At 40.4% G+C, this 26,033-nt stretch overlaps 1 protein-coding gene across 3 annotated transcripts in view; it reads left to right on the top strand.

The window, feature by feature from the left end:
* ROCK1 (Rho associated coiled-coil containing protein kinase 1) overlaps window positions 1–25,521 on the top strand; it is a 111,062-nt gene extending 85,541 nt beyond the window's left edge. The window contains exons 29-34 of one of the 3 annotated variants that reach the window (XM_044424240.1): window positions 1,669–1,757; window positions 11,693–11,771; window positions 11,897–12,158; window positions 13,903–14,107; window positions 19,058–19,114; window positions 22,473–25,521. In XM_044424240.1, coding sequence (XP_044280175.1) covers window positions 1,669–1,757; window positions 11,693–11,771; window positions 11,897–12,158; window positions 13,903–14,107; window positions 19,058–19,114; window positions 22,473–22,476 — 696 coding nt within the window. In that variant the 3' untranslated portion in view covers window positions 22,477–25,521. Of the gene's footprint in view, window positions 1–1,668; window positions 1,758–11,692; window positions 11,772–11,896; window positions 12,159–13,902; window positions 14,108–19,057; window positions 19,115–22,472 lie in introns of those variants that run through there. The other 2 variants (XM_044424241.1, XM_044424242.1) reach the window with 2 other exon arrangements.
* The last annotated feature ends 512 nt before the right edge of the window (window positions 25,522–26,033 follow it).

The raw sequence follows: 26,033 nt of genomic DNA on the forward strand, positions 1-26,033 counted from the left end.
CCTCTTCATAGACCCCTGGGTTTTCACCAAATACATGGCCATGGTATGCACCCACCTACGGCTACAGGGAATCCAGGTCTTCCTGTACCTGGGTGACTGGCTGTTGGTTGCCTTGTCCTAAGATCTCTTGGTGCTCAATCCAGGCCACATGTGACCTCTTAGAGGCACTGGCGCTGTGCATTCATACTGAAAAAATCTGTTCTTCTTCCCTCCCAGTCCATTCTTCACATTGGGGCAAGGCTGGAGTCCATGACAGCATGGGTATACTTTCCAAGTGATAGGGCAGCAACACTGGTCAACATTGCTTCACAGTCCAGGTCAATTCCAGGGTGATAGTAGAGCAGGTACAATGGCTCCTGGTGTTCACAGCCGTGACAGTCACAGTAGTCTGGTTTGCCAAGCCAGGGGATGCAGCTGCTGCAGCTCTGGTCCATGCATGCCTACCAGCCTCAACATGCCTCAGTCGAGAAGCTGCTGGTGTTCCCACATTCAGTTTGTGCAAGCCTTGTGCAAGCGGTCCTGGTGACACAACCTGACAGATGGTTGGGGTCACCTTGCATTTAAGGAACTGGATCTGATCTGAGCTGGAATGAGAAGTGCACTGTACCAGCAGCAGGACTAAGGGAATATGGAACAATTGGGACTGGAGGAAGCATATCAACTACCTTAAGCTCCTCACAGTCCAGAAGATGCTGGTTGTGTTCCAATTCCTCAGGGACATGGATGTTCACGTCACCTTGGAAAACACTACGGTGGTGTTCTGCCTGAAAAGCAAAGCAGCATGCGATCTGAATCCGTAACCTGCCTCACACTGCATATCTTGGAGTGGTGTTTGCAAAGGGATAGTACCATCATGGCCAACCACCTGGCTGGGACTGACGTCATGGCAAATACCGTAAGCAGGATGCCTGAGGACACAACCCGTCCTCCAGCCCCATGTCAGTGTTAACAGCTTTGGTTCCAGTAGTTTCCTTTCCCATCAGGACCCATTTCGGGATGGGGCAGGTTGGGCCATTACTGGCTTTCTTCCCCAGTTACAGTGTCACAACATCAGTCTCTTAAGACCTGGGGAAAATGTCAGGAGCCCTGCCCTTCCCTCCCCCGGTATATATAGGAGGGGCAGAGCTCCCACCAGAATGAGTGTAGCTAGGAAAATCTTCTCAAGAACAGGCCACGCACAGGTGCAGAACCCATGTGTGTGAATGCAGAGATGACCACTCAAAGAACTGTAGCAAACTTAACTGTCTCAGTCTGAGGTCAAGGCTTTAATCACTACACTGTCTCTCTAATTTGCAGTTGATTAATTTACAAAGCCTCAGAGGCTACTTCAGATCATACTTGAGGCTTACACACTCCCTCTTTCTCCTTCTTTCATGTGCAAGTTATAGTTTATTGGGTCTGAACAAAATATGGAAATTGTGCTTAAATTCAATCCACGATCAGAAGTCTCTAACCTTGACATATAAGGGGGAGGAGGGAAGTTGTGAAGCCATGGCTTGTTCCTGGCTATGCCTCTAATGCCAAATCAAGGTTTGCTGTTCCTTTGTGCCAAGAAGAATAGAAGGTGGATAGAACTGATTTGTATTACATGCCATTAGAATATTTGTGTGTGTGTGTGTATATATATATATTTATATTAATGGTTTCTTTCCTTTCCCTTTTTTCTAGTATGTTGTGGTAAGCAGCAGAAAGATTTTGTTCTATAACGATGAACAGGACAAAGAACAATCTAATCCATCCATGGTATTAGATATAGAGTACGTTCTTCTATTAACAGTTTGGGATAGTAAATTAGCAACTTCTAAAAAATAAACAAAACTTTGATGGCAGATGATAGATTTGAAAACTTAACAGTGCAGTGATTTTAGTTTCCTCTTACCTGTTTTATAAATAAAATGTTTTTCTTGGTCTTTTTCCAGATGTAAAATGCTAGTTCCCAAATTTCTATATTTTAACAAAATGTACATGAATACAATAAACTCTGATTAGATCCAGATTTGCTGTTCTGTGAATGGAATGGCTCCTTCCATTTTCAGAAGACAATGGGAATGCAGTGGAGACTTCTCACTGGATGAAGCGAAAACACAACCTTCCCCATGAATTTTCTCATGCTTTCTAGTGGGTTCCCTAGCATTTCTTAACAATTTTTCAGGGGGTTGCAGGTAGAAAGAGAAACCATGAAAATTGCCTACTTCCTCCAGTATGAGGGTATCTCCTTTAATCGGTGCTGTGAATCCAATCTGTTAACTTCAACACATGGGAGAAAAAGCTAGCTTGTGGATGGTGAGAATTCTAACCACTAAAGCTCTGAGAGAATGTTCGCCTCTGTTCCCGCTATTTGGACACAATCCCTATATCCCATGGTTCAGCTAGTTATCATAGTTTGTTTCCAATCTAGTGATTCAAAATACTCTTAGACTGTGTGAAACCTGGACAATGCATCTGAGATTTGTCTTTCATATACAGATTTTAAATTATTACTTTATCAAGAAAATCACAAGACAAAAGCAGAAAAAGTTACTGTATATAATAGGTGTCTAAAAGGAACAGTTTTTGGTTGCTGCTGACTATTTTTGGGAATTAATCAGTGCTTCTACACAGTATCAGCCTTACTGTTTTGGAAACTTGAAGCAGAAGCTGCACCCCAAATTTGTACACACACACAAATTGCCAAAATTTGTGTTTCCAAAAATAGCATTTTAATTATAATATCTACATAGGACAGAATTAAAACTTTGATGGTGGTTACAAAAATGGAATTTAATGAGTGTATGCACTGCTGCTATGTCATATTGAATGCATTTTTCCCCATCCTATTGCGTTGCTAGAAATTCAGGTTCTTCGTGATCTCTGTGCATCACACATAATGGGTACTGCGCCTGCTCAGTGCCTGTTGCTGGCCAGAATACCCAAGCTGCAACGGTTTTTGGTGGGAACTCCGCACCCCTCCCCCCTGGTGCTATATAAGGCGGAGCACCCACCATTTTCCTCAGTCTTCTTTTGACCACCGATCGCATTGCCTCGAGCCATTACCTTGTCTTCTTGTACTTACTTGTTTGTTCTAGAATCATTCTTACCCATTGAATCCAAGTTCTTTTCCCTTGTTTTGCCGGTTACTTCTTTCTTCTTTACTGTTTATATATATGTATGTATGTATGTATGTTAGTGTTTTTCTTCTTTTTTCTCTTACCTTCACTATTTTCCTTCTCATCTCAATGGCTCAGCGTGCGGCATTTCGAAAGTGTTCAAAATGTGGGGCTAAAATGCCCCCAGCAGACCCACGCGAGCTCTGCCTCCTTTGTCTAGGAGAAGGGCATTGCACCGACAAGTGTAGGCATTGCCTGGCCTTTACCAAACAGGCTAGGAAGAATTGAGAGAATAGGCTGAGAAAGATCCTTTGGGATCAGGCCTTACTAGCCTATGACAAGCTCGCTACTCAGCCTATGTCGGCTGGGCTTTCCATGGTAACCTTCCCTCGACCATCTGGGGGAGTTGCTTCCGAGGAGACCTCTCACTCCTCCCACTCCTTACTCAAAAGGAGAAACGGAAGCATTCTGACAATGGGGATTCGTCGGTCCTGAAGAAGGCCAAAAAGGATAAGTTGGGCAAGACTACTAAGAAACATAGGCCCGCCCCGGGACTCGGATTCGACCGCATTGTCGGTCCAGATGGCGCCATCAGTCCCGACAGCCTCGGCACCGACACCAAGGGAGATGATGCAGGTCACGCCGCCGGGATCCCCACAGAGTTGAGCTTGTGGACCTGGTTATGTTACATCCACCCAAACCGATCGTTCATGGGTCGCTGTCGGACGGAGAGATACGTGACTCTCCCCCAAGGTCCTTGCCGTGCCATCAGCCGGCCCGTTCACCGACCCCGATGCCATCCTCCCCAGAGCTTCCAGGAGGACTATGGTGGTTGAACCCGACCAGCAGCGTCGCTCATTGGGACAATCCACCAGGTCATGGGTACCGATGCCATACGAAGGACCGGAGGCACTGCAGCCTCAATACTGGGAACCACCCCCATACGGCTACTACATGCCAAGGGATGACAGCCGTCGGTCCCGACAATCAAGGGCGGAGGCCCTGTCTACTTCAGCGCCGACGACCTCTCGCCATCCTCCTTCCCCGACACATTCATTCTCAAACCCACCTTACCCATATGACTCAGACTCTGAGGACTCGGATGACTATTCTACATCTCCTGCGGCAGTCATTTCCACCCAGGGACCTGGGTCACCCGAAGAGTCCTATGCTACCTTCAGTGAGCTTATGGGTTGACTGACAAGGGCCTTGGAGATCGAGGTTGAGCATCAACCCAACATTAATGAGGACAATTTCTACCATATTGTCCGGAAGGAACAGTCATCCACAATCACCATCCCGCTGATTACAACCCTGCGGGAGGATATAGAGGATACATGGACCTCTCCCAATCAACCGCAATCGACATCATGGAGATACGAGTCCATATATAAAGTCAGAGAGCAAGACATTCCCTTCCTCTTAAGACACCCAAAGCCCAACCCCATCGTGGTTGAATCATCCCAGGGGCGAGACAATAGGGAACACTCGGCCCCTAGTGTCGTGAGGCCGTAACTCACGGGGGGTTAATTAACTCACACTGCAGCCTGCAATAAAACTAAAGTCTTTTATTGCTACTTTCTACAAGATTTACGATACTACAGATAAGCTCTACTGCAAAGGTCTAAACCAGTCAGTTGCCTCTCTCTTTGTGACGCCTCCAGGGAGACCATGTGGGATTAGCTTTTCTTCTCATGTCTTTCCACTCTTGGGAGGGACAAAGCTTTGTCTTGTCTTTTTTGTTCCAATCGTTGTAAGCTACGTCTAAGACTAGCGTGGACTAAGGACAGTTCACCTTTATCTTCTGGAGCCAGTCCAGGAGCCACAGCATCAGAGTGTGGGGGGGGTATCTGGTTCACGCTTCTCAGATTCAGAATGGGGAGAAATCCCCCGCTCAGAAGCCTCATGACTAGACTGAGACGGGGCTGTTTGTTCAGGGAGCAAAGGGTCAGTATGTGGGGGAGCTATTTGTTCAGTAGTTTCTAAGTCAGGCTGGGGAGGGGTCATTTGGTTACTGGGCTCCAAGCATAAGTCACCCTGCTCTAATGTCTGGTTCTCATTTTGAACGTTTGACTCTTTCTCGTGAGGTGCCGTCTCTGTCGAGATGTCAGGCACGACACCTAGGGACAAGGAAGGAAGAAAGATCGACCTTATGGTGAGGAGAATTTATGCGGCGATGGGTCTAGGCTTGAGAATTTCTAATTACAAGGCGACGATGGTGAGGTATCAGTACTTTCTGATGCAGCAGCTAGATGGGATTACCTCGTCCATCCCAGAGCAACAACATGATCTCGCTCGAGTTTTCATTGGAGTGACGATGCAGCTGGCGATCCAGCAGCTCACCACGGTCCGCCATCATGTCGACTGCGATTCCTGCACTCTGGTTGGCTCAGTTGCTCTCAGAAGACCCGCCTGGCTACGCTCGTGTAACTTCCCAGAAGAGACCAAGAAAAGGATCAAGGGGATGCCATTTGACGGATTGGGCCTCTTCCACGATCGGATGGACCACAAGCTCAAGCATATCTATAATGCTGGAGCTACCGCCAGGAAGATGGAGATCCCAGGCTCAAACCGTTATAAGTGGCAGCAATCTCGATACCCTAGATGCCAGCCTTACCATTGGTACCAGCCACGTCAACAACAATTCCCGCAACGACAACAGCGGAACCGTACACAACTGGCGGTCCAATATCAGCAGAGCCGCCGCTGCCAACCCGCTGATAAGAGGCAATATTGACGGGCACTGCAAACCGATCCTCTCTCTCCTATACCCTTCCCCCTTCCCTATGGGGGCCGGCTGCAAAGCCAACACCCTCTTTGGGAGACCATCACATCTGATAAATGAGTCCTTTCTATAGTTGAATCTGAATACAGAATCGAGTTCGATATCATTCCTCCTTTGGGTCTGATGTTATACACTGCCCCATCAGAAATTCTTAGAGCAAAAGTATCTCAGTTACTCTAGAAAGGAGCCATCCGCCAAGTCTCCCATTCCAACAGACCTTGTGGTTTCTACTCGAGATATTTCACGGTACTGAAGAGAGATGGTGGCTTACGCCCCAAACTCGATTTAAGGGGCGTCAATGCCTTTATTACGGCTAAGAAATTCCGTATGACTACCTTACAAAATATCCTTTCCCTGCTAGAGAGAGAAGATTGGTTCTCATCCATTGACCTGAAGGGTGCCTACTTCCATATCGGCATCCACCCGTTTTATAGGAGGTTCCTCCGGTTTACAGTTGGTTCTGACATTTTCGAATATAATGTGCTCCCTTTTGGACTTGCCACAGCCCCCAGGGTATTTACAAAGTGTATGGCTCCGATATGTGCCCACCTTCGCCAACGAGGTATTCAAATTTACCCATATTTGGATGATTGGCTTATTGTCTCCTCCTTTCGGGACCGACTAATTACAGATGTTGGCATTACATGCACTCTTCTAGAGGACTTGGGTCTCCTTATTAATACCGAAAAATCCTGTCTCACTCCTTCACAGGTCATCGAGTTCATCAGAGCACAACTCAATTCAGTTCAAGCACGGGCATTTTTGCCACAGACCCGTATGGACAGACTTTGCTCTGTAGCCCGTTGGGTCCAGAGAAGCAGGCGAATCAAGGCACTGCTCATACAAAAACTGTTGGGCCATATGGCATCAACTATCGTAGTAGTTCCGAATGCCAGACTACGGATGTGGCCACTCCAGTTATGGTTCAACGCAGTTTTCCAGCCCCTCCGCGATTCCCCAAGACGACGACTTCTTCCCTCCGCTTCAGTTCGTCAAACACTGACTTGGTGGATATACCTGGACAGTCTCACAGTTGGCGTTCCATTTCACCAGCGACAGCCCTCCATCTCTCTCCATACTGATGCGTCTCTCATGGGATGGGGAGAACACTGTTCCAACCTATGAACACAGGGCACCTGGCAAGCACATGAGAGGCTCAATCACATCAACTTTCTCAAGCTGCTGGCAGTCTTCAAAGCACTGCGATCTTTCAAACCTGTGTTACGGAACCGTTCGGTATAGGTAGCATCCGACAACACGGTTACCGTGTTTTACCTGAACAAGCAGGGCGGTACGAAATCGGTACTGTTGGCTCAGCTATCCATGCAGATTTGGGACTGGTGTATCCCCAGAGGAATTTCGCTAACGGCAAACCATCTGGCGGGAATGAACAACCAAGAGGCAGACACCTTGAGCAGGAAAGTGTCGTCAATCAACGAGTGGGAATTGGACAATCAAGTTTGCAGAGACTTGTTTACCCGGTGGGGTACACCAGCTCTGGACCTGTTCGCGACAGCATCGAACTCGAAGTGTGTGACCTACTGCTCCAGGGCAGGAACGGGTCTGAACTCACTAGGGGATGCCTTAATGGTGAGTTGGTTGGATTCATTCCTATACGTCTTTCCACCGATCCCGTTGATCACCCGTACTCTGGAGAAGGCTGCCCGGGACCAAGCACAGCTAATTCTCATTACACCGTGGTGGCCCTGCCAACCCTGGTTCTTGACTGCACTCAGACTATCAAGACGCACGTTCTTTCATCTGCCACAAATCCCTCACCTGATCACACAGAGGAGGGGAACAATTCTTCACCCCGACCTCGGCACTCTCAAGCTCACCGTGTGGCTCCTGCGCTATCTAACTCTGCCGATCCCTGCAGGCTTCAACAAAATTGCTCGGTCCTGACGCCAGAATGCCAGTCAGTACCGAGAGATCTCACCCGACTATCCTCAGAAGCTACATCATCGGGACAGAAAATCGATTTTATCCTACAGTCTGCTCTTCATCCATCCACTCGTCGATCGTATGAGGCGAAATGGAAGCGTTTCACCACGTTTGCGGGAGCTAACCATTTTACTCCGGAATCAGTTTCCATCGATAATATCCTGTCCTTCTTGCTTTCATTGCATCAGTCTGGACTTAAACCTACTTCTGTCAAGGTCTGTATTGCAGCTATATCGCATTTCCGAGGCCCTGTCTTGGGCTTATCTGTATTTTCCCATGCACTCATCCGGCATTTCCTGAAGGGACTACAAAATCTCCATCCTCCGGTCCGTCCATTGGTACTGACGTGGAGTCTATCTGTAGTTCTGCATGCGCTCACCGAAGCTCCTTTTGAACCCCTCGCAATGACGGAGTTAAGACTGCTATCTTGGAAAGTAGCCGTTTTGGTTGCTATAACTTCAGTGAGAAGAGCAAGCGAACTTTCTGCCCTATGTGTGGACCCACCATACCTTAATTTTCACAAGGAAAAAGTGGTTCTACGTACTGATCCGGCATTCCTCTCCAAGGTGGCCACACTATTCCACGTTAACCGGGATATCGTGCTTCCAGCATTCTTCCCATCCCCATCCATCCCAATAGAGAGATCTCTTCATTCCCTTGATGTGCGCCGATGTTTAGCTTTCTACCGGTCGCATATGGAAAGCTTCAGGAAAACCAAGCTCTTGTTCATCAAATACTCCAAACCCGATAAGGGTGCACCTCTCTCTGCACAAAGACTGTCAAAATGGATAGTACAGACTATTGAACTAGCTTACCAACTGGCCAAGATAGATCTCCTCATTCCGCCCAAGGGTCACTACACCAGGGCCATGGTAGCCTCCTCAGCCTTCTCCTCAGGCATTCCATTGCTGGACATCTGTAAATCAGCCACATGGACAACTCCCTGTACCTTCACCAAGCACTACAGGCTAGATGTCAGGGCCAGGAAGGATTGTTCCTTTGGACAGGCTGTCCTATCATCCATTCTTCACTGATGACACCGACCCACCTCCGGTGAGTGAAGCTTGCTAATCACCCATTATGTGTGATGCACAGAGACCAAGAAGAAGAAAGTCAGGTTACTTACCTGTAACTGTCTTTCTTCGAGTGGTCATCTGTGCAGTCACACAACCCGCCCTCCAGCCCCACTCAGTGTCAAGGGATGGGATGGTAATCTCTGTTATTGACTTCTCTGTGGCACGCTCCACTAGGGGGCGATCTGCCAGTCTCCAGGCACTGAGGAAAATGGCGGGCACTCCACCTTATATAGCACTAGCGGGGAAGGGTGCGGAGTTCCAGCCAAAAACTGTTGCAGCTTGGGTATTCTGGCTGGCAACAGGCACTGCGCAGGCGCAGTACCCATTATGTGCGACTGCACAGATGACCACTCGAAGAACGACAGTTACAGGTAAGTAACCTGACTTTCTTTGTGTCGTGCAGAGTTTGAGGTGGTTTTATTTATTACAAGTTTTGATTGCACTTAGTATTCCTGGGTTTCACCTGGTTCACACATACTAATTACCCATAGTATGGGTTGAGCACGAGTTGTTGAATGTTTGGTTACCCTTACATACAAACCTGTTGAATGTTTGGTTACCCTTACATACAAAAGGTTAACCAGGTGAAAATTCTTCAGGAAAGTCATGTATGCATCTTAATTTATTTCCATGTGCTGAGCAGAAGCAATTATGGGCTACACATTTGCTATAATAAGCTGTAAGGTTAATATTGTAGAATGCTAGAAATTCTTTACTTCATCAGTATAAAATAATGTACATTAACTTAAATTCTAATGGTATCTGCACTTTCTTAATTTGTAAGTACTCCAGTCCAGATTCCAAGATGTCTTGTGTAAGCTGAATGCCATATCACTCCACCTAAGGTCATCCCCTTCTATACTTCCTTTTCTTTACATTATTCCACATAGCTCCTGGGGGTTTCCTAGCAGCAGCTCAGAAACTTATGTAGGGAAGCTATAGTGGGGAGAATGTAATAGGAAGTTGATCTCCTAGAACAAGTTCTCTCAGAGTAGAACCTCAAAACCGCTTCCCAAAGAGATGATTCAATCAATATACTATATATTCCAGTTCATGCCATACAATCAATACCAGTATTTTTAAAATGCACCTTTATATTCATATTCAATAATAAATATTAGCTGGGGAGTGACATGTAATGGAATGGAAGATTTTTTTTTTTTTTTAGTTTTTGTTGCTACATGAGTTCAAATATCCTTCTGAGTATTTCATTTGAGTATGTTGATTCTTATTGACAAACTGAAAGTCAGTAAATCAGTCAGGACGGTATCTATCCTAGATGCCTCAAAGAACTGAAAGATAGAATTAAAGATAGAATCATTAAGCACCTAGAAGGATAAGCCCTGTTCTCTTATGGAGCAGTAACTGGTTAAAGACAGAGAGTAGGACTAAATGGCAATTTCTCCTAATGGAGTGATGTCATCAGTGAAATCCCATGGGGTTCTGCATAAGGACCAATCCTTTTCAGCCTATTCATAAATGATTTGGAATTAGAAGTACACAGTGACGTGACCAGGTTTGCTGATGACATCAAATTATTTAGGATGGTTGAAACCAAAAGGGAATATGAAGAGCTCCAGAGGGATCTCCTGGAGCTCCATGGCAAATGCAATTCAATGTAAGAAAGTGTAAAATAATGCATGGCAAAAAATAATGGCAAAAAAAAAATCCTAACCTTAAGTATAGGTTGATGGGATCTGAGCTGGCAGTAACTGAGCAAGAAAAGGATCTGGTGGTAGTGATGGACAGCTTAATGAAAATGTCAACCCAGTGTGTAGTTGTGAAAAAGGCAAACTCCATGGTAGGCATAATTAGGAACAGAATAGAAAATAGAACTACCAAGATCTTATTCCCCATATACAAATGTTTGATACAATCACACTTAGAATGTTGTGTTCTGGTTACCTTACCTGAGAAAGGACATTATTGAATTGGAAAAAGTACAGAGAAAGACAACAAAAATGATCCAGGGACTGGAACAACCAAGAATGTTTAGTTTTGAAAAATGGCAAGCAAGGGTTAAAATTATAGCAGTTTTAAGATAATGCATGGTGTGAAAGGGGAGATATTTTTCTTCTCCTCTCACAACACTAGAACACAAGGTCATCCCATGAAGCTGATTGGTAGGAGGCTTTGGACAGATAAAAGGAAGTACTTCACACAATGCATAGTTAAAACTGTGGAATTTGTTGTCATAGGAATTAGAAATTGACACCAATTTTGATGGGTTTAAAAGAGGATTGGACAGATTCATGAAGAAAGAAGCTATCAGTGGCTATTAGCCTTGCTGGATATATGCTACCTTCTTTACTAGAGTTGGTATGTGTGCATATTCCAGTTCCTGAGGAGGTCTTGCATCTATCCTGCTTGAGCAATTCTGCAGGCAGCTGGTTTACTGCCATGTGTGCAGAGTGCTGGACTAGTTGGACCTTTGGTTAGCTCCTGCATGCCTTACGTTACTATTTCTTATGGTGGAAATGGTTCCATATTTTACATAAATATATATGCTGACATGTGTCACCAGTATCTTCTGTAAAGGTGAAAAAAATGAGCATCCCCAAACACCAGTGACTCAGTTCCATCCTCTTTACTTGTGTGAACAGTACTGTTGAGGGATGTGGAGTTTTCAGTCATATTTTTGTTTGTTGTGGGAATCATTGGTGTAATATGTGCAGGTGTTACATAGGGTGCTTCCTCATCTAAATGAATAAAGAATATTCAAATAAAATAGATAATTTAATGTGTATCTTGCTTGATTCATTGTAATAATTTTTATTAAAATAGTACAATATTTATTTCAGTAAATTATTCCATGTTCGTCCAGTAACTCAAGGAGATGTATATAGAGCAGAAACTGAAGAAATTCCCAAAATATTCCAGGTAACAACTTCCTTGTATTGATTCTGAAAAAATTTCTTAAACAATTTGACCATCTTCATTGAAGTGTGTATGTGTGTGTGTATCTGTATATATACATACTACTGTATGTTTATTTTTTTGTTCAGATTCTGTATGCCAATGAGGGTGAATGCCGAAAAGATTTGGAAGTAGAACCAGTGCAGCCAGCAGAGAAGACAAATTTTTTGAATCATAAGGGTCATGAATTTATCCCAACATTATACCACTTTCCAGCCAACTGTGAGGCTTGTGCAAAGCCTCTCTGGCATGTATTTAAGCCACCCCCTGCTGTGGAATGCCGGCGATGTCATGTTAAGTGCCATAAAGATCATTTGGATAAAAAAGAAGAATTAATTGCGCCATGTAAAGGTAAGGGACTGTTTGACTCTATTTGTATCTTGAACTAATTGTGGGTTGAATCCAGACTAAATTAAATTGAACTGAATCTCCTGAGACTGCTGAAGATCAAGGCAGTAATGTCAGAACAAACTATTTTCATCAAACCAAGATGCTATGCAGCAAATGTCTGTCAAGGTGATTGCTCTGCTGTGTGCTATTGAAGTAGCTATTTCCCTCCTAGAGTGTGACATTAGACTCACAGATACCTGTAAACCAGTTAATTTCTATGCTAGCTTTACCATCTGGACAATGCAAAATGACAGTCTTTGTGAAAAGATTGGTTGCCCTTTCTATTTTTCTCTATAGCAAAGGAACAAACAAGGAGTCTGATGGAAAGACCCTGTGTGAGACATCTAGAAAGTCATGGTTTTGCAGACATCAAGTGCAGAGAGAGGCTTTTCTGCTGGTGATTCTGGGTTTGAAAAAAGGGTTGGCATCACAATATCTTGGGTCAGGTGAAAATCATTAACAGCCTTCAGAAGGAAGACTTTGTAAAAGACTATGTTAGGGGGATTGATCCTAAGAGCACAGAGTTCACATGAACAGCTAGCTGAAGTGATTGTTACTTAAAAAGCAACCTTTCATGTAAGTGGATGGATGTCTAATGTAGCCATTGCTTCAAATGGTTTGGCTGACAAGGCTTTTAATGCCAATAAACTGCACTGTGGGAAGGGGTCCTGATTGACAGGGCCATGTTGTTGACTTCCCTCAGAAAATGCAATATAATGCAAACAAATGTTAAGTAATCCATATTGAGGCAAAAAAAAATCCAAATGTGAAGTATAGGTTGATGGAGTCTGAGCTAGCAGTAACTGACCAAGAAAGGGATCTTAGAGTGGGGTGGACAGGTCAGTTAAAATGTCAGCCCAGTGCACTGCTGCTGTGAAAAAGGTCAAGTCCATATAAGGAAGGCATAATTAGAACAGAAATTAAAATAGAACTACCAAGATCAAACTCCCCTTATACAATATTTGGTGCATCCGCATTTAGGATATTATGTACAGTTCTGGTCACCTTACCTGAACAGGAACATAACTGAATTAGAAAAAGTGCAGAGGACAGTGAAAATGCTCAAGGGGCTGGAACATCTATCTGTATGAGGAACAGCTACAACAAATGGGACTGTTTAGTCTAGAAAAATGGTGAATAACGGGGCAAGACAGAGATGTTTTAAAATTATGCATAGTGTGGAGAAAGTGGAGAGGAAGGCATTTTACTTCTTCGCCCATAATACTAGAACCTGGGATCATCCCATGAAGCTGATCAGTGGGAGATTTACAACAGATAAAAAGTAGTGTTTCACACAGCTTATAGTTAAAATTGTTGAAATCACAACCACAGGAAATAGTGATATTCACCAATTTGGATGGCTTTAAAGGGGTATCGGAGAAAAATCATGGAGGAACAGTGACTATTTAGACCTGTTGGTTTTGTTCTTCCTCCATTACCAGAGTGGCATGCCTGCATACACCAGTTGCTAGGGACTAGGGCAGCTGTAGGTCTTGTACCTATTCTGCTTGAGGAATTCTGTGGACATAGCTGGTTGGCATCATGTGAATAGAGTGCTGAACCTGATGGACTGTTGGTCTGATCCAGCATGGCTTTTTTATGTTTTGTGTTCCTACGTTATACTTCCATAAGCAAGTCAGTGATTATAAATGATTTTATTGGCATCCCTTGATTTTAGTTTCAATATTCTTTTTCTCATTCACAGTGAGTTATGATGTAACTTCAGCAAGAGATATGTTGTTACTGGCATCATGTCAAGAAGATCAAAAGAAATGGGTTTCTCATTTAGTAAAGAAGATTCCTAAAACACCACCATCCACTTTTGTCCGTGCTTCTCCAAGAACTCTTTCTTCAAGATCCTCAGCAAATCAGTCATTCAGAAAAGTTAAGAATCCTTCAGGAAAAGCTAGGTGAGAAGTGAACGGGCTAAGTTTTAATCCTTTTTAAACAGGGAAATTTGTATGCAAGATAATTGGCATATCTAAACAGTGCTGCATTGATTATACACCACATACAAATAAAGTTACTTGTTTAAATCTGATTGTGACTTAAAGGTTTTTTGTAACTAGTGACCTTGTTTTTGTAATTCATTTAAATCTTCCTTTAGGCTGACTTAAGCAGAAACAGCTGCTGTGGATATAGAAGCTGTTGAACTGATTTTAAAATCCTAGTACACTTTAAACAAATTGTTCTTCGTGTTGTACAAATTTAAGGATAAACTTTTTGTATGTAAATATTCTATTTTCTCTGTTTGAATTATGTTTTATTTTATGGACAGTTTTTTAAAAGAACTTATACTCCTCTAAAATAAACTTAGTCTATTCTATTTCTCCATCTACCCCAGTTTAGTATGCCTTAAACTGGCTTGACTCAACAAATTAAGAAAGGTCTTTTACCACTCTTTCCAAGAAAGGCACCCTACCTTTCAGTATACAGTATAAAATGTTTATTTTTAAACATATTTCCCCTAATAAGATATAGTCAAAACTTGTTGAGAATTGGAGTTGCTTGAGTGACTGGGTTCACACAGCATGATAGAACACCATGCTTTATAAGTTAGGAATGGTTACCCTGTTGTCCACAACCAGCACTTTTTTCGGGGTATGGCTTATGAATCACTCCAGTTACCCATAGTTTGTTCTAGAGTTTAATGAACCCACAGTGGCTTATTGTCTTGGCCATACCCAGGCAACAAAATAAGCTGAAGTCAAACCAAGGAGCTAATGGGCAGCCATCTTTCTCAGTCAGTCCAAAGTTCCAAAGCAGCACTTGGGGAAAGCTGGGAAAGGTTCCCACCCACCCACATCTGCAGCCATGGCAAGCCATTTTGCTGTAGCTGAGACCTTACTTTTAAAAACAAAGCTTTTTTTCAGATTGTGAAAGCTGCTGTTAAAAGGCATATTACAATCTGATCCTAAGCATGATTGGATGCACTTAGTATCAGAGGGTGTTAACTTGAGCTGTCATTTGCTCTGAGGAGACTCTTGATAGGACCACTTGGAATGATCTCCTTAGTGCAGCATGGTCAGACTGGTAAACAGTGAAGAGATTGTGGGTCTTCTTCCCAAATCCAGCATGCAGCCAGCCCAGTACCTTTTCCATTCTCTCCTATTTGCACAGAACTTACTGTTAAAGTATGATGGCAAGGATCCATGCAATCACTCATGAGAACATACTTCATATAAAGGGGCTGTTTCCCACCTTTCACAGTTTCCCCTGGTTTCCCTGGTGTGATCTGCTGTCTCAGGTATTACCAAAGTGTTGACAGAACTTGGGGAAACATCTGTGTGGGAAGGTAGGTTTTTCCATTTAAATGAAACTTCATGCCCCTTCAGCATGGAGAATTCCTACTGGGTTGCCACTTCTGGAAGTGTTATCTACTCAGGATAAATGGAAAAACCAAGAAGCAACTCCCCAAACTCTGGGGCTGCCCCAAATACCCTTTTTTCTAGGATTTTGGCTTTTATTATCCAGACTTAGGAAAGCAAAGTCAATCCAGGATCACACAAAACCCTTCCTACACCCTCAAACCTTCTACTGCAAAGAGTGTTTCTAGTGGTGTTACCATTTCATGCAAACCTTCCCATTAATTCTTTGTGTTATAAGAATTTGTTCGCACTAGTTTAAGGTGGGTTTTTCCTTATTGTTGCTAATTTTTAAAATAAAGCCTGCTTGCTAAAGGATGTTTCAGCTTCAAATATAATTCTGTGTGCCCTCTTTGTTGCAATGTTCAGTATATTGGACAGCATTTTCAACAAAGTGGCCTGTTCAGTGGCCTAGTTCAGACAGTCATTTATTACTTAACCCATGACTTGCCATGCAAGAATGGAAGTGAGTAACTTCACTGCCTTCCATTTACTGCCCAGTTCTGCTTTTAATCAATGGCCTAGAATTGCCCAGGTCCTGGATTGTGGGCATGGTATGAACCCAAAATGGTGAGTTGTTTAGGGTTTGTTTGGAGGTGATTTCTGGATTATTTATTTGCTAAACAATCCTGTACTCATTACATGTGATTACTCACTTACAATTGATGTTGGTAAATATAAACCATTATAGACTTCATGTTATTCTTCATGTAAAGCATTAATTAAGAATGTTTATAATGAAAAGTACTTTTTGGTCTTTATTAGTTTTGCCCATTTTGAAAGGAAAATATATTTTACAGACTTTTAAATCCACCAGAATACATCTAAAATAGTAATATGTGAACATTTACTGATAAATGGCAAAAAATAATCAGAATATAATAGAATGAAAATCAGCCTTCTCTTCAAAGAAAGTTGTCCATTCCTCTGTGATGTAACTTAAGGCCTTTAGTTCTCTGTGGGATATTCAAATGAAATTACTTTTCAGAAAAAATAACATGGTAGTAGCCCTGTACTAGAGGATAAACAACATATTTAAAAATTGACAAATCTCTCCTTTAAGCTGTTCTCCTGTGAACTACATGAATTCTTTGTAATAAATACAAAATATTCCTGTAATAATTTTAATTTCCTTAACAGCATCATCTTAGCTTGTATGTTAACAACACTCAGTAGTACAATCAGCCCATGGCTATCATACTTTGTGTTAAAGTACTGACTTCCACTTCTTTGTTCTTGGACTTATTTAAGATAGTACCACTATTTTATATAATTCCTTTATTCTAGTCATCATTCTATTAGTTTTGCTTCATTTGTGGCTTATGCAGATCTTACTGAACATCAGTTCTTGTCATTCTTGCTTATTCAGTTTTCCATCAAAACCCAAGAAATCATATAAATTTCATTGTAAGTTACATTTTAACAGTTCCTTTTAAGCTTCAAATGATTTAAACCCAAAGCCAGGCACAATTTTCTGATGATAGCCATGAGCCCCCAAGCTTGGAGAGTTATAGTCATCCAGGGCAGAGCTTGAGAAGCAGAGATGGCTATCTCTGCCTCCCCATCCTCCTGCCCTTTGTTTTCGCTAGAGGATCTTTTTGTGCATCTACCTGGAGTGTCTTAAAGGGAAAGGAAAGGAAGCTGGAGAGTCATCAGGGTAGCTCATACACTGGCCTCACCATTTTGCATCATTCAAAATTCTGCCTTTTTCTACTCAGAGAATTGATGGTGTGGTTCTTTCTGTACTGGCTGTGTAGGAAACAGGATTCAGAGCTCTGATTTCCAGCTTTAGTGTTGCGGAGCACTGTCTGTAACATCAGATCTGGGAATATAGATTATCTTATGGTCTATGGATTTCTCCCTCTGTCATATATCTGTTTTGACACATGGTTATAAACATTTTATAATGCTGTATTAATAAAAAGACTTCTTTACTTATATTGTACCATACCACCCTTGCTGTTTTGCATCTTTCAGTTAACACATCTCTATCATCTTTTTTCCTGCATGGCATAGTCACTCCATTATTAAAAAAAGTAGTTACCCTCTTTTAAGTACAAAATACTGATAGAAGCTGTATTTTCTGACTGTCAGCATAAAGTAGACAGTGGCTGTCTGAGTGACACTACAGACCACTGTGGTTGCAATCCACAGTGACACAAGAGTGTGTGTGGCTGCCATTTCACAAAGATATCTATTTAGAAGTTGTTGTGTCATGTGAGTCCAGCAAGTACCGTCTGTTTTAGGGTTCTGTGAAGGTTGTTAACCCTCTTTCTTTGGGTTCAGAACAACATGCCACAGCTCATCAAAGATTATTGCAGTGGGCATTCAGGGGTTATCCTGTAAACCTTGCAAGTGTGGGTTATTTAACTCTCATATAACTGCCAATATCACCTTGCACTCGATGGTGACACCAAAGTATGTTTAGTTCTGGTCATCACACCCAAGAAATGATGTTATGAGTTGAAGTACAAAATGGAACAACTAAAATGCTGCAGGGGCCAAGGCAACTCCCAATAAGGAAAGGTTATCTGAGGTTGCTTAGCATAGCGAAAAGCAAGTAAGGATAATTATGATAATGGTAGAATTGTGCATGTTGTAGATAGATACTTTCCTTTTTTAGTCAATACTAGAATCTGGGATCATCCTATGAAGTTGATTGGTGTGAGATTGTGATTTGCTTAGAGGGTCCTCTAAAATGGGACTTGAGAACCAAGAGTCACAAATACTAGAATTTCAGGTCAAAACATTTCTCTGATATATTGAACTATCTATCTATGGCCTCTAAGGGATTTTTTTAGTGATTGTTCCTTCTGAACATTCAAAGTTATAGTAGGATAAAGTTAATTTGATTGGCAGTGTATTTTTGTTTCTGTTTTTAAAATTTGATTATTCCTTGAACATTTGGAGAGTTGGGGTAGAAATAAAATACTATTTACAACTAGTTAATAAATATTAGTTGTATATTAGAATTAATTTTAACTTCTTGGGGTTATTTTAATGACTTTCCAGATGATTTTTCTTTATCAGAAATACATATATCCTAATAGGCCTTATGCAATACATCAGTTGGCTGAGAAAATCTGTTTTTCTACAAAAACAAAACTCACTACCATGGTCTATAGTGTTTAGAAATACTTGCTTCTTTTAGGTTTCTTTACATCCAATTCTTAGATCCTACATCTGTGATTCTCATTAATTATGTTCTGGGCAATTTAAAATTGCCAACTTTTATTTTAATGTAGTCTGTTTATCAATTGGGAGCCATGAAACCTCAGTTCAAATGGGAAGAGAAATCTTCTTGCCAGACAACTCCTTTCCTTTTTCTACCACCCAAGAGCTGAAATTTTAGGCTAGATAGGTCTTGTCTGGTTTATTCAAGTATTAGCATTCAGATCAATTCTCTAGGCTACCATTTTTTCATTCAGAGTGTACAGTCAACAGTCAGCGCATAAGAGCATCGTCGTGAAATGTTAATTTCTAAAATTTCAATAGGTCAAAGGACTATGGATCTGTGGGGGACATTACCCATAATGAAAATTCAAGTTACTGGTGAGTAGCACTTGCTTTGAAACCCACTGGCACTTGTGTCATGTGACAGTAGTAAGAAAGCAGAGGTGCTTTCTTCCAGTAATGGATTTTTCTTAGTATAAGAAAACTAATATTATTTCTTAAACTGTGGTTCTTTGGAGGGACCTGTTTTCTTTTACTATGATCCTTACAGATCATTTGCTCAACCTTTGTTAGCTTCATTCCTTTCACCTCTTGTTTATAAAAAAGCAGTCTGCATATCTTCTTAAGTCGGTTCTACTACCTAGAATATACCATGGTGATGGACCCCATTCTTGAGGAAAGTACATTTCCTTGCTGTACTTTCTAACCCTAATCTTATGGTGAAGGTGTTCTATTCTGAGAAAGGTCTGACCAACCTTAATAGCAAAGTTGCTAAATAGTGGGTACGTTTCTTGAGTAATTTAAATGTCCGAGTCAGGAGTGGTGAAAATATTCTCATTGTCAGCTGCAAAATATTTGTAATGCTTTTAATTGTTCTGTCTTAATAATAGTTTCCAGAGAGTTAGAGAACAGGATTACTAGCTCTTTTTGAGGGGGGGGGGGAGTTATTTGTCAGTGTTTCTCACTTACCCCACTCTTTCCGTAGAGCTCACATGAGAATGCTAGGTATTTAGCTATCTAGGAACTATACTCTTAGCTTTAAAATACTTCAGAAATTGCAATTGGTCCAAAAGAATGCTGCTAGGTTATTAATTAGAACTGGGTGTTTTGACATTGTACCCATGCTTTGTAAGCTGCACTGACACTGTATCTGGTGTGTTCCCAATTTAAAGTGCTGTTTTAACTTTTAAAGCCTTGTATGGTCTAGGATCAGCTTACCTGCTTTCTCCTATATGCACCTACCTGAACCTTAAGAACGTCTTCACAGGGCCTGCTCTGAATGCTTCTGCCAATTGATGTGAATTGCATGTCTGCTAAAGAGAGGGTGTCTTCTGTCATGACACTCCAGTGATGGGAACAGCCTTCCCCTTTGTGCCATCTCTCTGGTCTTTTTGACAGCTAGTCATTCACCTAAGTTAAGGTGAATGCTTAGTCATTGTCTTTTATGACTAAAAGACATGCTAGTCATGTCTTTTAACTAGTGCATGCTATCAGAAGAATGTTCATTTGTCATTTCTTTTTTCTCTTCTATCTTTAAATGGGAGTTGTGATTTTTTGAGGGAGGCTTCTGCAAGAAATATGGAGAAGGTATTAAGAATTTTATCCTACATTCACCTATGTAATAGCCTTTGTAGCTAAAAACAAGCATCTCACAGGAGTTCCACTGCAGCTTCATGCTGCTCAGGAGGTAAACATAGAAGTGTATAACAGCAAACATGTTCTAGTCAGGGTGTTTTGTAACTATAGTATGAGAAATTATACATCAACCAAAAATTATACATCAACCAACACTAATGCGAATGCGGCTTGAGAAACTGGGTGTGTCTTTTGGGGCAGAGTAAATTGGCAAGCAAATGTTTGCCTTTTTTATTTTCTCTGCTTGAAGCTCCAACACATTCTAAGCTACAGGAAATATAATTTGAGCTGGAGCCTTCCCATATGTCTTTAAAAAATTAATATATTTTCTTATGGTCAATAAGTAATTAGTCTTGCTTACGATGACTCACAAAATAAATTATTTTACACTAAATATATAAGCAGATTTTCTTCATCTTCTGGAATACAGTTCAGTCACACTCAGAGCTTGATGCTATAAAGAACTGTTTTAGTTTTTTAAATGAAACTTGACTTTGAGTGTAAGCTTTTGCCATAAATCAGCTGACATAAATTGGCCAAGGTTTTAATATATTCTGAAAAATAGGGAAAACTTTAATTAGGATACAAAGTAAATCTATAAACAGATAAGGAACCTCCTTATTTTACAAAGTTTTGATTTTGGATGATTCATAGGCCAGTATTAAAGTGTGTTATGCTACTTCCATGCTTTAAAAAATTCATAAACATTTGGAGAAAACTAAAGTATCTAGTTAATGACCTGGCTGACGTGATCAAAAGAAGCCACTGTGGCTTGTTTTAATCCCTGGTGCATACTAGCACATGCATAGCTCCATTTACCTGATTACTCACATGGTTTATTTAAGAGGAAGCAACCCTCAGATGAATGAACAAAAAGCCATGGGTTATTTGATAATTGTTTCCTGCTCAAATAAGTCATGCTACTTGGGCTCAGATGATACAACAAGCCACACAAAGGTGGATAATTAGGAAAATTGTGCCTGACATGCATTAAAACAAGTCACAATTGCTTAACTAAGCCACTATGGCTTGTTTGATCATGGGAAATGGACCAGTGTTTATATTCTCAGAAAGCAAAAGCTAAAAATTACAGCATGCCTTAAGCAACCAGGTTATAGTCCCACATTCTGTTTGTAATTTGAAAATCTAGCAAAGCATCGATTGTAGAACTTATTAGCATATTTTGGGGTTATTATGGCAAAATTAACATTTTCATTTTAAGATACACAGACTCAGAAAGTTGTGGAAATTATATAAACTGTCTGTAAATGCAGCCTTGTATGCAAAATATCTAATTTGTCAGGTCTCTAATATGCCTTTGGAACACTGCAAATTCTGTAATAATATTTAATTCTTCTCCATCACTTACATTGATATCACTAATTTGCTATTGGAGCCCTAGCTGGAAATAAAAAATTGATATAATTTGAAAATGAAACGTTACAATCTAGTAACTGGACAATTTTTTTTTAAGTTGGGGTCCTTCATTGAGTTGGGGTTTAGACCCAATGGACTTAACACTCTTTCAACTCTGTTAATGTAGGACTCCATGAATTCCAAATTGGGCTGTCAGGAAGTCCTAGAAAGTAGAATAAAAAACAAAACAGAACCCTTAAATACATAGGCAAAATAGGGACCTCACGGTAAATAATGAAATAAATTAATGTAGCAAGTTTGCACTATAAGCAGGTTGGCAGGTTGATTTTTGGTAACCTAAAGAAAATAGATTGTTTAAAAAAGGAAAAAACAGTACTCTTGAATTCAGAAGATGATTGGGATAGTTCAGTAAGTTCACTTTCCCACCATTCATTTCACTAGGCAAGTGATAATTCTGATAGCTTTGTAAGTTAAATATGCTTTTAAAATATGGACAGGAAGGGGCAAAGGGGATGGAACAACACAGGTTAACTTTCCCTATAATTGGTGAAAATATGTAGAGTATGAAAAAAAAGTACAAATATTTCGAACAGCTGCTGAACTCCTTAGTGGCATCAATAATTTACAAGAGCTAATATATTGTTGAACTGTTAAACTATATGAAGTAATGCAAAATGATCAAGGCAATTCTAATATTGTTTTTCCCTCTCCTTCATTATTCCAGTTAACAATATATGCAGTGCTCAGTGGAATCTGTGGCATGGTGCAGTCTGAGAAAGCTGGGCTTCCTTCACCATACAGAGCAAAGCAGACTGGTGTTCCTTCTAATGCAAGTTTCACTGAGTTTGGGGCTAAGACTGCTATTACTATCTCCTCCTTGCTTTGGCATAAAAAGCACGCTGATGGCGTCTTATTGCGGGTTTGCCTTAAGGTAGATTAGATTAATTATTACTGTGTAATGCAAGTAAAAGCAAATAAAGCTTAGCTAGGTATAAGGTTAAAGTGCTGGATTTTGGATTTCAAAAAAAATTAAAAACCCTGTCGATCTTGGTGGAATGTGGTGAGCTATTCTCATATTGATGAGAATAAGAGGACTATTTACCCTGCGGGAGGGGGTATTTATAGTTGGATGAGCACACAGTGTCGAGAATAGAAAGAAAGTATCTCAAACTGAGAAGAACTGAATTTTCTTTTAAGGCTCGAAGTTGTGCTGAAGAAAACAAGAATTGCTTGAAAACTTAGCAATATATTAATCACTTGAACTTCAGTGCCTTTTCTGCATTGTTATTAATGCTAATAATTCATCATGAAACAGCTGAAAGTGTTAAATATTTTGCTTTACAACATGCTAACTTTGCAGATTTATAAAGGGGGAGTAAATGAGTAATTACATGTAATCTATGCATTGTTGCTAAGCCATACATAATTGTACTTCTAGAGGCATTAGAACTAACAGTTAAACCAAGTTTGGAAACATATTTTGATACATAATTTTCTATATTTTTTGTAACATACTGCATTAAAAATCTGAAGTGCAAATTACAGTAAGCATACACACACAAGCTCACATACAGTATGCACTGTTTGCAATGTAAATTATTCTAAGAACACTTTTAATGGGTGTTGCCCTTTTAGTGCCTTATTCTGAGATTTGTTTTACTGCCATGTCAAATAAGTGTAGAAATCTCAAATGCCTATTATTGTGTCCGTGGTTTTATTGTAGGAAAAAGTTTCATTTTCAAGTGTACAATTTTGAATGGAACAGCCTGTTACCAAGATATATTTTAATCATAATACAAAAAGTAATAAATACTTTTACTATGAAAACAAATAAAAACCTACAACACTTTAAAATTCCATATAATACAGGAATTGAATACATTTAAATTCTTGCTTTATAGCAGGAATATTATTGTGGTATGAACAGTACGGTTTATTTTATTTTTTAACCAAATACCTCTTCAGTAATTTATAATGGCTTTGCAGTTGTGTATTAAATAAGAAGCACTGGAAAAGTAATTCGTCTTCTGGATGATTTGTATGTTTCAAGTGGTGTTGAAACCTGCACTAATGGATATGTATTAAACATATCTGTTATTAATATGATAATGACTCGTGCTCATTTAATACAAAATAAAACTAACTTATGGAATAACTATTTTGAAAATGACTGTGGTATTTTTCTCCAGAATACACTTCCTAGGAAGTTTTGGAAATTATTAAGCTTTACAAACAGATGAACAACTGTTAACATATTTAAATCTGATACAAACTTGATACATTTTTAAATTACATTTTTATAATGCCATATTACATTTTAATACAGGGTAAAGTAGCAAAATTCTCATAGGATTTTGAAGAATCTGTTTTGATATGTGAATTGTTAAATCCCATTTACTAAGCACATAATTATTTTCATCAAAAGGAAATTATAGCAGGTACACAGCTCTTAAAAGATGATCTTTACATGTATTTTAATTTATACTTAAATCATGTTTAATAGAAGAAAATATGTCAAGCTTATTCAGCATGCTGGAAATCAGTCATATGGCTCCATCACTATACAAAAGTAACATGGACTCATGAAGATTAGAAAGGATGGCAAGAAAAGACTGAGAATGGGTGGTATAAAATAATTAAAAAGGAGTTAAACTGGGGACGGGAGAGCAGAAGGAAAACCAGAAGGAAGGCTGGAATTATTTGGTAATGATTTGGTGATGAGAAAGGGAGGGGAAGTGATTTGAGTTAGGAAGAAGGAAAGACTGTTGTTGGAATGGGGAGCATGGCATAAGGAACAAAAAGCAGCAAGTGGGAGGAAGAGACAAAAAGAGGAAAATGGTAGGTGAACTTGTGATAGCTGCTGAATGAGAAATGATATAAAGGGGAACAAGCAAGACAATGTGTGGCAGAGAGATGACAAACTTTAAGGACATGAAACTGATTCAGGGCATTTCAAGGAGTAAACATGGGGAATTAAAAAGGGCCTGATATGGCCATAGTGCAGAAATGACCTTAAGGAAAGGAAACAAGGAAGGTCAGCAAGCATATACTTTAACTATTTTAGCATTTGCTTCCCTTGATACAAAAGGTAATGTTTTTAATTGTATTTTATTAAAATTGTGCAATGAATTGTACACTGTTTGCATGAAGATTAATAAAAAGTAAATGCTTATTTACAAATGGTATAAGCATTACCTGTACATGTGCAATTTACAACCTTCTTACTAGAAATTCAAAATTTTGCTAATGGGGATGAGGGGCACCTAGAATGAGAATGGAAACAAACTCCATATGGTAGATGAATAGCACCAGAATTGACACATTTGGTAATTTAGGAAGAGAAATGTTGATGCAGAACAGTACTGGCCCTTTCATGAAATACTGTCATGTGGCTTTCAGAGTTTTCTGCTGCTGCATTCTGGAGAACTATGCCTAAATCCTAAATTTCAGGTGCCCAATATGTTTCTTCTCCAGGGACTATTATGTAATATTCAAAAATATTCCTGTGGTGGGCAAGCAAATTCACTGGTAAAATGTGATTCTGCCTAGTTTTGGATTTTGTGTCAGGCCTCCTCCATGCAATGTCAGTATGTTGTTGTTTTTTTAATGCATCGTATCAAGACGTTCTGTATTCCAAATAGTGCTTGTTTTCACTTTGTGGATTTGTTCTCTGGTGTTCCTCAACCCATATGTATATATCTACCACTTCATGAATCGTGGAGTAGCTGTTGCCTGTAAAACATTATGCTGCAATAAAGAACTGAGTCCTTAAAGTGCCAAAGAAGTTATTTCTTGTTGTTTCAGTGTCATGACTACTTGCCTGAAGTGCGCTTTTGACAGTCAGTACAACAAATATCTGCAAGATCTACTTATTTCTTATATTAAAGTTTTGTTTTTGATTTTAGAGAAAACCCAGAATTGAAAGAAATTAGAATTTCTGCTATTCATAAATATTCAGTATGGTCTATTTGGCAGGAGTCTGTCACAATGATCTAGTTCACATGACATGCCAACTCATCATGCACAGATCAGTGTGTAGCTGCTGAAAGAGTTGTCAGTTTTATGAATTCAGACCACCTTTCACAGGGTGGCTTTTTTTTTAAACAAAAAAGCACCTGCCAACACACGTTTGAAGGTTGTTCATACCTCAGTGAACTATCATGTCATCCAAAGCCAGGAGGGCAGTTTCATCATGGGTTGCTGAGACTGGCTGCAGAACTTCTCATTAGCAACAACATGAACCCCCACAACTTTTTGCTTATTACCTGTGCCACTACTAGGGACT

The sequence above is a fragment of the Varanus komodoensis genome, unplaced genomic scaffold (genome assembly GCF_004798865.1).
Source record: "Varanus komodoensis strain SLA01 unplaced genomic scaffold, ASM479886v1 scaffold14_1, whole genome shotgun sequence".
NCBI lineage: Eukaryota > Metazoa > Chordata > Lepidosauria > Squamata > Varanidae > Varanus > Varanus komodoensis.